The sequence below is a fragment of the Lithobates pipiens genome, unplaced genomic scaffold (genome assembly GCF_037356315.1).
Source record: "Lithobates pipiens isolate NorthernLeopardFrog02 unplaced genomic scaffold, aLitPip1_a1.2 Scaffold_3, whole genome shotgun sequence".
In the NCBI taxonomy this organism is placed as follows: domain Eukaryota; kingdom Metazoa; phylum Chordata; class Amphibia; order Anura; family Ranidae; genus Lithobates; species Lithobates pipiens.
Window position 1 is genome coordinate 86,476,624 of NW_027507790.1, and position 13,894 is coordinate 86,490,517.

Genomic DNA, 13,894 nt, shown 5'->3' on the forward strand with positions numbered 1-13,894 from the left:
AAAATTGATATTGCAAACTTAAATAAAATTTAAAATGTATTAAAACATGTAAAAATTAGGATATCAAACTCACAATTTAGCCGTATACAAGCGTGTGTATAAAATAACGAGCCGGCCGGCTCTCTTCCTGGGTACCTCAGGAAGAAGTCAGCTTTGATGAAATGACATAGGGTTGAGTGGCGTGCTGACGTCACCGCCATTCCCCGTTGGTCTAGGAAGGACGGGCAGTGAGAAAGAGCCGGCCGGCTCGTTATTTTATACACACGCTTGTATACGGCTAAATTGTGAGTTTGATATCCTAATTTTTACATGTTTTAATAAGTATTTTGTGGAGTTAAGCTATGGGATCTGTTTGTTTTATCCCATTAAATTGATGTGGCTGGGATGAGAGACGCTCTAAGGAGGAGATGTACAGATTGGAGTTACCTGTGGTGTATCTTGATACAGAGGTCCAGATTGGGGGTTAAAGTTGCAGGCAAGTTTGATCTCCTTAAAAAGAGATCTGGCTAGCTGGTAAGCCTCACTGGATCTAATGATGGAGGATTTTTTCCTTGGTGCACTTGCTTCATATTCTGAGGGTGTTGTGCGGTGTCACCTAAGTGGACTGAAGTTTTATTTTCTTATCCGCCTGCCTCTACATTTAACCATCAGCTTCCCATTCAATTTTGGACTATATACATTTGTTTCTTAGCATCGTTTTTATTTAAGTTTGCAATATCAATAATTTTTGTACACATGGTGAGAAATATGTTTTCTCATGGTGGTAATTTTAGCACTATTTATGGTATATGAGCATATAGCACATCATTTTATGACTTTCAGCACAGCTTCTTTTTCTTAATTGCTGGATACACACCTGACTGCATGGCTCTGCTGCCCATTTACTGTTGCTATCCAAAAACCATTACATTATTTCAATCATATGCATTTTTAAGATGAAAGACAAAATTTCAATTGTACCGACTGTGGTATATTAGCTAGTCACTTACAGTCTGCATCAGAAAATATGATGTTGGGGCTCTTTCCACCAAGTTCAAGGGTGACTTTCTTCAAGTTACTCTTACCAGCTGCTTGCTGAATCAAACGACCCACCTAAGGCAAAAAAGATGACATAAGTACGCACGCATTGTGTCTCAAGATCTTTTTCAGCCCTAAAAACACAATGTACACTACAATATCAAAGCATATGCTTTGAAATTACGTATAAAAAACAAAACAAAAAACGCAAAAAAAAGAAAAAAAAAAAAGAAAAAAAAAATAGTATGTAGTGGTACTTTTATTTTTTAATATGTTATTTCAAAAGTACCACAAGTACCACTACATACTTTTTTTTTATTCTCTGAGGGGGCAGGGATGGGTCAGCCCTTTAGTTCTGAAGGCGGAGGGGAAAAAACCTCAAAAACAAAAACTTGTTTTTGCTACCATTAGTATCTGAATCTTCTCCCATTGACAACCATCTCCTCATCTCTTGATCTAATGTTACAGGGACATGAGGGAGGTGACACCTCCCCCAATAGGGTCAGGGTCAGACTATGAAGCATTTACTCATTCAAGTATAAATGAGGGGAGAAGGTATATAACGTTTTTTTTATTTATTTATTTTTATTTTTTTTAACAGTTTTTCCATAGACAAGGAACAAGCCTTCTCACTGTTCTAGATTAAATGAAATCTTTATTATTAAAACTGTGCTCAGTTCAACAGGCAGACTAGAAAATATCTGTACATATTTCCATTGATGGTAATTCGAACTATATTGCGCATGCACAGACCAGCCAGGAGACATGCTGTGAATAGATAGTTTAGCACCCAGCAGTTCCAAAAGCAAATATCCCAGTTTATCATGGACAGGCAGGTAACAGGCTTGGAGGACTTGATGGGGGCTTTCATCTAAAAGGATATACTTTTACTCACTGTACAGTTGTCCATTGGGTTAATAGGCTTAAACACGACTGTTGGATTTGGGCACAATTTTTTTGCAACCCTCACTACACACAGAGGAGATACCCAAATTACCAGCCTAATTCTATAGCTACATGCTGGGAGTATAAACAGTTTCCCTCATTTGCCATCACCAAATGGCACCAGACTTGATAAAGGTTATCAGACTTTGCAAAGCATATAGGCATTTGGTCTTTAAGGATCAGGAATGTGCAGGATTACCTCTGTAGAGCCAGTGAAGGCAACTTTATCTACATCCATGTGAGAAGAGATGGCAGCACCCGCCGTGGGACCCATTCCTGTAATGATGTTAACAACTCCGGGTGGGAATCCAGCCTGAATGAAGAGAAATTCGATTAATTCCTGATTTTGGGGTGGTTTGGTTAACAAACAATATCACTATAGAGCAATGTGGAGCTTAAATTCACAAATCAGACTTTATTCAATGTCTGTATAAGTAAAAGTACGTGAGGCCATTCTGTTACTTGTTTCAAGAAGATCATTTCTACAAACAGTTCCGGATTTATTAAAAAGTCAGTGGCCATCAAGTCTTCGATTTGTGCAAAGCTTGTAGGCTGCTGCTTCCAGAGGGTAGAAACAAAAAGTCTCTAGCCGATAAGTAGAAATCTGACTGGGACCTGTCCCTTCACTCTGAAAAGACCAGGAGGAAGAGATCAGGGGGTGCAATATATTCAGGTATCCAAGATATGTGCAGCTTTACAGGCAACTTGCAGGAAAACATCAGGAATGAGCTCTTCACGCCTTTACAGCGACTGGAGGTCATTTTTAGGCTTTCAAATATTCTAAATACCTCCTGGTAAAAAAAGGTTAACAGAAGATATGGACTGTAAAGGCAAAAAACTCAAGCAATACACTGGAATCCAAAGATCTACCTCTTTCACTAGGCTGGCAACATGAAGAGCAGTGAGAGGAGTCTGTTCAGCCACCTTCATGACAATCACATTTCCAGTTGCCAGGGCAGGACCAAACTTCCAGGCAAGCATCAGCAATGGGAAGTTCCACTGGAAAAAACAAAACAAAAAACCACACAATATGAATCAAGTTAAACTCTAAAGAAAATTACTACATCAAAGACCAGTACTGCCAATCACACAAATGACTGGATAGGTCACATTTAAAAAAAGCCAAGTCCCCTTTTTAACCATGTTTTATGCCACACCTATATTTAGGGTGCAACATGAAAGTGGCGATTGTAAAAGGGGAAAGTTTTTACAAACCGGTTATACTTAGTTAAGCATCAGCCCCAATCCTTCTATTCTTGGTCCCATCAGTGATCCTGGCTCTTTCCCCCTGCAAGCCGCTTGCTATGGGGAAACTCCCAAGCTGGCTCTGTGTACATAGACAAACCGTGTTGCTTGGCCCCACCACCTCCTCACTGGCTGTGACTGACAGCAGCAGGAACCAATGGCTCCTGTCGCTGTTTGAGCCGGAAGAGAGGTAGTGGAGAAAGGCACAGTTCTCATGTATAGTGCTAGAGATCTGGCTCAGGTAAGCATAAGGGGTAGGGGTGAAGAGTGGGACAAAAGGATTTTAGCTTAATGTGGTTGTAAACATGTGATAGATGAATCAAATCCACCTACATAAATTGTACCAGTTATTCTGCAGTCTTATCTACAACCAATTAAAAATCCAGAATTTATAAAGCTCATCTGAGCTGTCAGAAAAAAAGGGGACAGAGCTGAAAATTACACTACTCAGATCTCAGGAGAGCCGACAGCCGACTGATTGGCGGGAAGGGAGCAATCACAGCACACAGGAACAGCCGAGGCTGCCAATCAGCTGTAGCTCCCTCCCCTGTCACTTTTTTCTCTTGGTGCCAGGAAAATTTGTCAGAAGGAAGGAATTCATGCCGATAGAGGAATCAAGCAGCAGAGAAAGCAATGACACTTAGTGCTCTTAATTGGGACAAGTACACACTATAGAGGGATAGCTTTTGTTCGTATCACTTTAATGCATACAATGCATTAGGAAAAACCCTTCTGACTTTAGAAGCACTTGAAGCATGGCTGCACAAAACATCCCCAAAACTGACCCCCGCTTATCTGTATAGGAGGAGTTGCTTCTGCCTGCAACATTTTTTAATTTAAAAAGGTCAAAGTCCGGGATCACTCAGTGGAAGTCCCATTTGCCACTGTAGCAGAAGGACTAGTTCAAAGCATGCAGAAACCCCTTCTTAAGCCATACTTCCCCAGCACTTCCACCTAAACATATGGACCCAAGAGTAGGGGAACACATTGCAAAAGCCTGTCACAGCACCTGAAAATGTGCTAAATGCAGGTGCAATTCACTGCAGACTTGTAAATACACACCGATCATGAAATCAATGTTGCTGCATTTACTACTTTTTTGCAAAAGGTGGATTTAAATGTAAGACACCAAAATCAGATATAATCAAGTCAGTGAAATCCGTTAAAGAAAATAAATGCTATATAAAATAGTGCATGCAATATTCAGCAGGAAATCTGCTGCATTTGATTTCTAACTAACAGTCAAATATGACCAAGTTTGTGAAGACGTACCGGGATGATCTGTCCACAGACCCCAACGGGCTCATGTCTGGTATATGTGAAATAATCTCCATCAATGGGAATAGTTTTGCCATGCCATTTATCAGCCCATCCAGCATAGTATCTGAAGCACAGAATAAAGACGTGTGTAAGAGTTCCAGCCACACTATAAAATGTCACTAGGACAGTTCTCCATTTAAAACAAGGCAAACATCTTTTACAATGCTTAATCTTATTTATGGTAGGATGTTCTCAGTGTGGTAGAGTATAAATTAAATTATTCTCCTTAAAAAGCAGCTTACCTCAGACATTTGAGTACAAGATCCAAGTCCACTGCGTAGGAGATTGCATAAGGCTTTCCATTATCTAGGGTTTCCAAATTCTATCAAATAAAGGAAAAACAAATGATTTCTGGAAGGTTAGTAAACAAAATATTTAGCTGCAAAAGGAAAATTAAATCATGCCTAAAAAAAAAAAAAAAAAAAAAAAAAAAAAAAGTCCTATATTGGAGATTAATGGTCCTTTGGCGTCATGGCTGCAGCTCACCAGTCTGTCACTTTAGTCAATGAATTCGTTTTCAGCCCCCAATTTCCACCTGTTAGTCCTGACATTTCCTGTCCTAGGGTGACAATGCTTTCTTGACCATACTGCAATTCTGGAGGCGCAGCATTGTCACTCTCCCCATATGGGCTAAAGGACCCTCTCTCCATTACATTTTAAAAGATGAATTTCTCCACAGTACCTATGGCTGCAGATGTGAAGGACTGCTTGTTCCCTTGCTGCTTAAGTAAAATTGTGTGCATATTCTAGCCACAGGTTCACTTTTAGACATATTTCCCCATGACATGGCCATTTTAGCAGAATCAAAAAAAAAAAAAAAAAAAAAAAAAAGAGACTCTTGTAAAAGTTTAACACAAGCATGTCAAGTGTAATGCCCCGTACACACGAGCGGACTTAAGTCCGACAGACTTCCAAAGGAGTTCCGTCGGAGTTCTGCTGGAATTCCGACGGAGTTCTGACAGACTTTTCGGCCGAACGGACTTGGCCACACACAATCACACTAAACTCCGACGGATTCGAACGTGATGACGTACGACCGGACTCGAATAAGGAAGTTCATAGCCAGTAGCCAATAGCTGCCCTAGCGTCGGTTTTAGTCCGTCGGAGTAGCATACACACGAGCGGAGTTTTCGAAGGGGACCGGGTCCGGCGGAGTTCCGTCGGGAAAATTTGAAGCATGCTTCATTTCTAAAGTCCGTCAGACTTTGGCGAATCAAAAGTCCGTTGCAGCCCACACACGATCGGATAGTCTGACGGACTCGGTCCTTCGGACTTTGGATGTTGAAAAGTCCGCTCGTGTGTACGGGGCATTAGGGTGTTACTCTGGCCATTGAAATTAAAGCCCAAGCGCTAATCACACCTAGCGTTAACACGCTTTTAGAAGCGTCAAAGCATTTTTTTTTCCCCCACCAAAATTCTGCTGCTCTTGACTGGCTGTGAGGTTTTTATCCCCCTTCCTCTAAAAGCCTATATGTTACAGGAACGTTACACCAATTTCTAATTCCATAGGCAGTTAGTTTCAAACAGAACAAATATCAGCTCTGGAAGATGGCCTTTAACCAACAAAAAAAATCTATTGTCATGCAATGATATGCAAACAGCTGGAAAAGGGATACTTGGAAGACAAACTGAGGAAACTGGGCGGTTTGCATTATTTCCTGTGATACATTTATGGAGGGGTACTTTTAGGTCTATGGCTGACCCTACATTATACTTTATTCAATTTTCTTTAGATTTACCTTCTACTACATGGGTCTTCAAACTATAGCCCTCCAGTTGTTCAGGAACTACAATTCCCATCATGCCTAGTCATGTCTGAATGTCAGTTTTCAAATGCCTCATGGGATGTGTAGTTTTGCAACAGGTGGTGGGCCGTAGTTTGAGGATCCCTGTTCTATGTAGTGCGAGGGCCTACTTGATTGCATACAGATTAGAAATGTTTTAGGAGTGACCTCATGTTTTGGTAAAAATTGTATAATGTATGGCCAACCTATGGAAAGCTAAAATCAAACAGGACAAATAAGCCAAAAACTTTTTTTTTTTTAAAACACTGCACAGAAATGTTGGTAAAGAATGCCATCAGACTTTTCACTCCTTTCTTTCAAGAAAAAGAATGTTTATTGGGGCCTATTTATCAGATCCCAGCTTCACAAATCATGGGATGTTAGGATTATTTACAAGTTTAGGCCAAAGTGAACTTTCCCCAATGTCCAGGTGAAAAAGGCAAGGCTATAAATGCAACCAGGTAGGGCTGCAACTAGCGATTACTTTAAATTAAAAATTGTAATGCCTTGTATTAACGTCTTTAAAGCTATTTTTTTTTTTTTTTTTTTAAACAAACGTGTTACGCTTACCCGCTCTGTAATGGTTTTGCACAGAGCAGCCCCGATTCTCCTCTTTTGGGGTCCCCCACTGACACTTTAGGCTCCTCCTTCCTTCAGAGTGCCTCAAGCCCAGGCACTTACTTACATGTATGGATGGTGTACCGAGCTGTATTTGTGCTGCACTGTATTACCTGATATGTTAAATAATGCATTCTGTATGCAGGCCAACTAATTGGCTGACCAATTATGAAAATGGTTGATACTATTTTCATAATCGATAGTTTCGGCCTTACAACCAGGTATGAAAGGCCTCATGGTCACTCAATATTTTTTTAGTAACTAGGGTAAAAGAAGACTTTGGGAGAGGCAAGAGGATGCCTGTGCCAACCTCCAGTGATTGAAATAGCTGCACTAGATTGTATTACTTCTGGCAAAAGCTTGCAGTTAGTTGATCGAGCAACCATCCCAAAACGGGTCTTATTAAATTTCATTCAGGGGTAAAAGGCATGCATTAAACTTTAAAATTATCGAATCATTGATAAAGTTCTGCGATGTGAATTATACAAAATGTCAGGTGTCGTGAAAAATATGTTGCATCCGATTTTGGTGAAATAACCCTATTAAAATGTACAAAAAAAAAATAAAATAAACCCACACTCTGCTTTACACAGATTGATTGTGTGAACCAATCAGAACGATGCAAGTTTCCAATTTCATTAAATCTTATATTTTTAAATAATTGTTTTAGGTTGAAACTTGTGACCATTTTTTCCCCCCACCATCTACTTACAGCCAGAATAGCCCTGTCCCGTTCAATAAGGTCAGCAAGCCTGTTTAGCAAGAGTCCCCTTTGTGAAGCATCCATTCTTCTCCATGGTGATCCCAACTTAAACGCATTTCTTGCTGCTTTCACAGCCTTGTCAACATCTGCCTATAAAAATACCAGTTAAAAAAAAAAAAAAAGATTAACCTTAGGACAATACTGTAAACTTAGCCAAGAACGCAAGGCATTTACATGAAATAGCAGTTCTGATAAGATGGCACTTTACATACTGAACAATACTACCGTTCAGGTTTCTGAGTAAACACCTTTTGTAGCCACGCTATTCATAAAGGTAGCTGTACCAAGCACCGCCAGAAGGGATGCATTATTAATTGGCACAATATTTGGTTTCTTTATAAATTTGGGACAAATGCTCTTCTACATAAAAGATATTCAAAAACTTGGAGTAAGCATACAGAAACTGTTTGCCGACTGGACAATATGAACTCTTACAAACCAAGAAACACTATCCATTTTATATTTCTACATGAAGCCATCCACATTTTTTTGTAATAGGGTACAATTTAAAAACATGGAGGGGGTAGACTTCTACAATAACACTAAATATCTGAATGCTACGAAAATAATCTTACATGCATCCACCGCTTAATTGCTCTGTAATCCATTTTCTTTATGAAATTGTTTCTGCGTTTGAATGCCTCCTTGTAACATCCTGAACCTTTTCCCCTCACTTTTGTTTGGAAGTGATTCATCCCAATTCATCCCTAAAAAACTGAGAACAGGGACACACCAGACCCTGCTTTGAGCTGCAACGATATTAGGTGTGAACCCAGCCTTAAACCATTCATCATGGGCAATACGAAAGCGCTGTCAAAAGAAGGTCAGGGAAATGGATTGTAGACCTGCACAAGGCTGAAATATGCTACAAGACCTATCAGCAAGGAGACAACTGTTGGAGCGATTATTTGCAAAATGAAAGAAATACTGTAAAAAAAAAAAAAAAAAAAAAAATGAAAGAAAACTGTGCAATCCACAGTTTCGGATTAGTTGCACTGCAGGCCCATTCGCCCTGGGTATACCTACAGCTGCAGCCACAGCATGTGTACACCCCCAACTGCTCCCTCTGCAGCCAAAGGGGGAGAAGTTGGGGTGGTAAAAACTGCTTAACCATGCGCTTTTAATGCCCCTCCAACCTGACATGTGAACAAGCCCTTGGTTCACATCTGTGTGGCTGCGTGTAGGGCAGCCCATTCGTTTCAGTGGACTTCCCTACTCACAAAGATGCAGGGAAAGAAGTCCAAGCTTTTTTTTAATTGCACTGCACCAAAAGCACCTCAGATTTTCCAATGTGTGGGGTACCATCAAGAATTAATGGTACCCCTAAACAGCAGAGCATTCATCTGTTGGGAACGAGCGCGACAAAGGCAAGAGAATTCTTGATGGGCAGTATATTAGTACCGAATTTTAATGGTTCAAAGAATGTCAGGCAAAATGGCCGGCCCTTATGCATGTTGACTTTATCAAATCTGGCCCTCTTTGAAAAAAGTTTGGACACCCAGACCTATGATACCTTTCATGTCTTTGTAAGTGGGCAAACTTACAAAATCTGCAGGGGATCAAGTGATTAATTCCGAAAACACGGTGGGGAAAATAACCATAAACGGCAGCCGACTTTCTACCATAAAAGGGTACTTTAATTGCAATTTCCAGGCAACAAATGAAGGACATCCTTAACCTCCAAATATATATTGGCAAAAACTACCACTGATTATAGTCACTAGGAGGAGATGTATGTGCTACCAAATGTAGCTGGTTTCTTCATGCTGTCTGGGTGGGACTGCAGGCTCTTACCAAAAGATCGTCAAAAACACTTAAAATTATGGAATGCTTGCAGTTTCTACAAAGGAATATGTACACCAACTTCCATTTTAATCCAATAGTGCAAATTGTAAAGGTAGATCCTGGCACAAAAATAAGTTTTTATATCACCCACTACTTTATACTACTGTCATTCTGGCACAGATTTATACAGCAAATATTACTTTCTAGCTACTGTCTATAAAAGTCTAGAGGTTCCTAGAAAAGTATACTTGAAGCTAATCCAAGCTTAGACGTGCTTTAAATAAATAGATGGAAAACAAAAGCAGCAGAAAAGATGCTTTTGTGATCTATTCACCTACACCATATGGACTGGTAGAAAGCAGATTACAATCAGACACATCTTCAGGTACAGTGATAAAATCTCAGCATCCGCTGCCATACCAGGTTATCCTGTACGGCTTTCTATCAGCTGTAAATCCAGGGTAATGGTATTAGAAAAGGTTAACATTTTAATACAGCCACTTATACTAATCCATGCACCAGTAGAAGCCAGTTAAAACTAGAGTGAAGAACAATTTAACAAAAAAAATCTGTGAAAGCACAACGCGCAGGTATTATGGTCTCTTTTTAAACCAGGGGTGGGATGTATACCAAAAGCAAGAGCGTGGTTACAGTACAGTTCAAGACAAGGGAGTTAGGAAGACCAGGCTCATGAGATAGTGGTCTACAAATAAGGAGAGATTACACCGCTTTTAAATAAAAGCAGGGATATTAGGAAATAGGACTATATAAAATGGGTCACACATAAGAACCCTGTTAACAATATAGCATTTTTTTTTTTTTCTTAAAAAACACACACACACACACACACACACACACACACGATTTAGTGCAAAGGTCAATGACTATTTGCAGAGTCCCAGAACAGATAACAGGTAGATTTATGGTCACTGATTCAGGTGACAAGAGCGTATTAGTGGAAAGGTGAAGGAGGTGCATTGGTAAAGAAAAGCAGAGTTAGACTTACCGGTAACTCATTTTCTGAGACTCTTCCAGGACAGCCCATGAGACCTAGGGCTCCTCCTACCAGGACAGGAAACACATTACCCCCACCAGATAAAAGGGCGGCCCTCCAGGCGCTGTGTCAGTCTACTCAAGAACCATAGGACGTCTCTGCAAAACGTATGCATAAAATATATAGAACGTTAGACAAATCTGGGTGGGAATCCAGCTGTCCTGGAAGACTCTCAGAAAAAGTTACTGGTTAGTCTAACTCAGCTTTTCTCAAAATGTCTTCCAGGACAGCCTATGAGACAATGAGCCAGAACTTGCCAGTCTAGGGAGGGACAACTGCCTGCAGGACCTTACGACCAAATGCCTGCTCCTGAGCCGAAAGGAGATCCAGGCAATAATGTTTAATGAAGGTCAAGTAACTGGACCATGTGGCAGCCCTGCAAATTTGCTCCGGTGAGGCAACAGCCCTCTCAGCCCAAGACATAGATAAAGCTCTGGTTGAGAACGCAGTGACAAAAGGTGGAGTGGCCTCCCTGATTTTGCAAGCTTCAAAGATAACTTGCTTTATCCACCTGGCTAGTGTAGCTTTAGATGCACTATTTCCCTTGTGCGTCCCTGAAAAAAAAAAAAGACAAAAAAAGGCATCAGTTTTCCTAAAGGTCTTGGTGACCTTACGATAGACAAGGAGGATCCTTCTTACGTCTAAGCAACTAAAAACTCTTTCCTGGTCACCCTGTGGCGAACTACAAAAGGATGGCAGTACAGTATCCTGAGTTCGGTGGAATGTACTAGCCACCTAAGACAAAAAACCTGGATCAGTCTTTAAAACTACTCGATCCTCAAAAATCGTGAGGAAAGGCTCCCTGACTGACAGGGCCTGCAGCTCACTTACCCTACAAGCAGAGGTAATAACTACAAGAAAAACAATCTTAACGCAAGCAGTTTAACAGACATATCCTCTAGGGGCTCAAAAAGGAGATTTGACCAAAGCTTGAAGCTCTAGGGACAGGTCCCAAGCTGGACAACTTCTCACCACTACTGGCCTGGTCCTTGAAAATGGATTTGAAAAATCTGGCTACAATGGGATTTTGCAGGAGAGAAACCTGGAGGGGGAAAAAAAACAAACACAAACACACACACACACACACACACACACACACACACACCTCTAATCGCTGCTGCTTGTACCTTTAAGGTAATAATGGAAAGACCCTTGTCGACCCCCTCTTGAAAAAAATTCCAAAATTGCAGGAATATCATAAGTTAACCTCAGATTCTCCGATAACCGTGAATTAAACTTTTTCCAAACCTTGGAATATGGCTCTGGTTACTGGGTTTTCCGCAGTCTACCAGAGTCCTGACTACCTTGTCTGAGAACCCCTGGGCGCTTAGTATCTTCTCTTCAGCTACCAAGCCAACAATCTTTGTGAAATCACCTGGGGGTGAGATACTGGACCCTGCAACAATAAGTCTTCCCTCTTTGGAAGACTCTGCAGAGGCTCTGAAACTAGAGTCGGTAGCAGGAAAAACCATGGCGTCTTGGGCCAAAAATGGGGCAATTAGAATGAGTTCCATTTCTGCTAGAAAAAAAAAAAATGAGGACTTCTGGAATAAGTTTGATTGGTGGGAAGGCATAACAGGCCGAAAGGCCATGGGTTTGCCAGCACATCAATCCCCAATGATTGGTCTGCTGGGTTAATGGAAAAGAACATTTCCATCTTGCGGTTGTTCTGGTTTGCGAACAGATCCAGTAATGGGTATCCCCATTTGCTGGTGAGGTCTGCAAAGACTTCAGAATGAACGGACCAGTTGTCTCAATCTACCTGGTGGTGGCTGAGGTAATCTGCTAGACAACTGTGTGTCCCCTTCAGGTGCACAGCTGAAATTTAAGCCAGATTCCCCTCTGCCCATGTAAGGATCTCTTGGGCAATTGCCTGAAGTATCCGGCTTCTCGTGCCCCCCTACTTGTTGAGGTACACGACTGTCGTGATATTGTCCGACAGAATTTGAAGATTGTGACCCCCGATCTGCCTGAAAAGATTGCAGGGCTCTTTGAAATGCTAGCAGCTCTTTGATTGGATAAAACCCTTGCCTCCCTTAAGGACCACTCTCCCTGTGCCACTGCATTTTTGAGATGGCCCCCCCATCCCCAGGAACTCGCATCTGTAGTAATCCTTTGGGAAATTGGAATGGACCATAGGAGACCTCCTGCTAGGTGCTGGCTTGTTCACCACTACAGGCTTCTCTTTACCCTGGTGGGAAGCCAGACCCTTTTCTCCAGGGACCTTTCATCCCTGTTCCAGTTTAACAGGAACAGTTGTAATGGACGTAGACGACGTCTCGCCCATGGGACTGTGGGAAAACATGAGGTCATCAGACCCACTGACCACGAAACCTGTATTAGAGAGTGACTGGTTGGTCTGCAACACTGACATAGCTTGGATCAATTTTGTAATCTTCTCCTGAGGAAGAAAGGCCCTTTGATCCACGAGCAAGTCCTAACCCAGGCAAGTCAACTTCTGGGCCGGAATTAAGGACGACTTTTCTAGGTTTATCAACCAGCCTAAGGATTGTAGGAAGTCCCGTAGAGCCTGGAAATCCTCCAAGTAAGGGATAATGGTTATCGCCTTCAGCCTCAATGGAGCCAGGGTTTCCCCCAACACCTTTGTGAAAATGCATGGGACTGAGGAAAGACAGAAGGGGAGGGCCTGAAATTGGAAGTGGAAGAGACTTCAAAATCTGTTCTCTGGAGGTACCGGCTAACAGATGTGTCTGAATCTGAGTTAGCCACACCTCCAGATTTCTGGCCACACAAGTGGAGGCCAGAGCATGTTTGAGGTTCCCAACCGCAGAGTCCCAGGCTCTGTGGAGAAGGATATCCCCGCTCTTGTCCATTGGATCCTTAAGCGTGCCCATATCATCGAACACTAGGTCCGAGTTCTTTGAAAACTTTGAAAGGGGTACATCCAGCTTGGGATTCTTATTCCACGGCTGTGCAGTGTCCTCATCAAAAGGAAACCTTTTTAGGTTACTAGAGAAAAATGTTTTTTTCTCTCAGGATTATCCCATTCTAGTTTGATAGTATCAATCACTGAACTATGGACTGGAAAAACTCTAGATTTTTTCTTATTTTCTTATGCAATCCCTTAAACATGAGATCATGTTTCGATAGCTGAACTTCCTCTCTTTCAATTCAAGGTTAGTATAGATAGCCTTAAAAAGTCATCCACATCCTCTACAGATCACTCGAAGCTTGAGATTTAAGTTGATTCTTTATCCCCGGACTCTATCTGACCAGGATTCCTCTAGGGGGACGGGTAGATCTGACCTCAGCTTCAGAGTCCTCACTGTCTGCCTGCTGCGGAGTGCTGACTGCTGTCTTCTGTGAAGACGGCCCTTCAGCTGGAGTCTGGAGCTTGTCAAT

General features: G+C 41.6%; 1 protein-coding gene across 1 annotated transcript in view; it reads right to left on the reverse strand.

The window, feature by feature from the left end:
- ALDH2 (aldehyde dehydrogenase 2 family member) overlaps positions 1-13,894 on the reverse strand; it is a 59,510-nt gene that overhangs the window by 24,672 nt on the left and 20,944 nt on the right. The window contains exons 3-8 of the mRNA XM_077462007.1: positions 7,642-7,782; positions 4,770-4,849; positions 4,480-4,591; positions 2,833-2,961; positions 2,162-2,275; positions 990-1,092 (exon numbers count right to left, since the gene is read on the reverse strand). Of these exons, the coding sequence (XP_077318133.1) occupies positions 990-1,092; positions 2,162-2,275; positions 2,833-2,961; positions 4,480-4,591; positions 4,770-4,849; positions 7,642-7,782 (679 nt within the window). The remainder of the gene's footprint in view (positions 1-989; positions 1,093-2,161; positions 2,276-2,832; positions 2,962-4,479; positions 4,592-4,769; positions 4,850-7,641; positions 7,783-13,894) is intronic.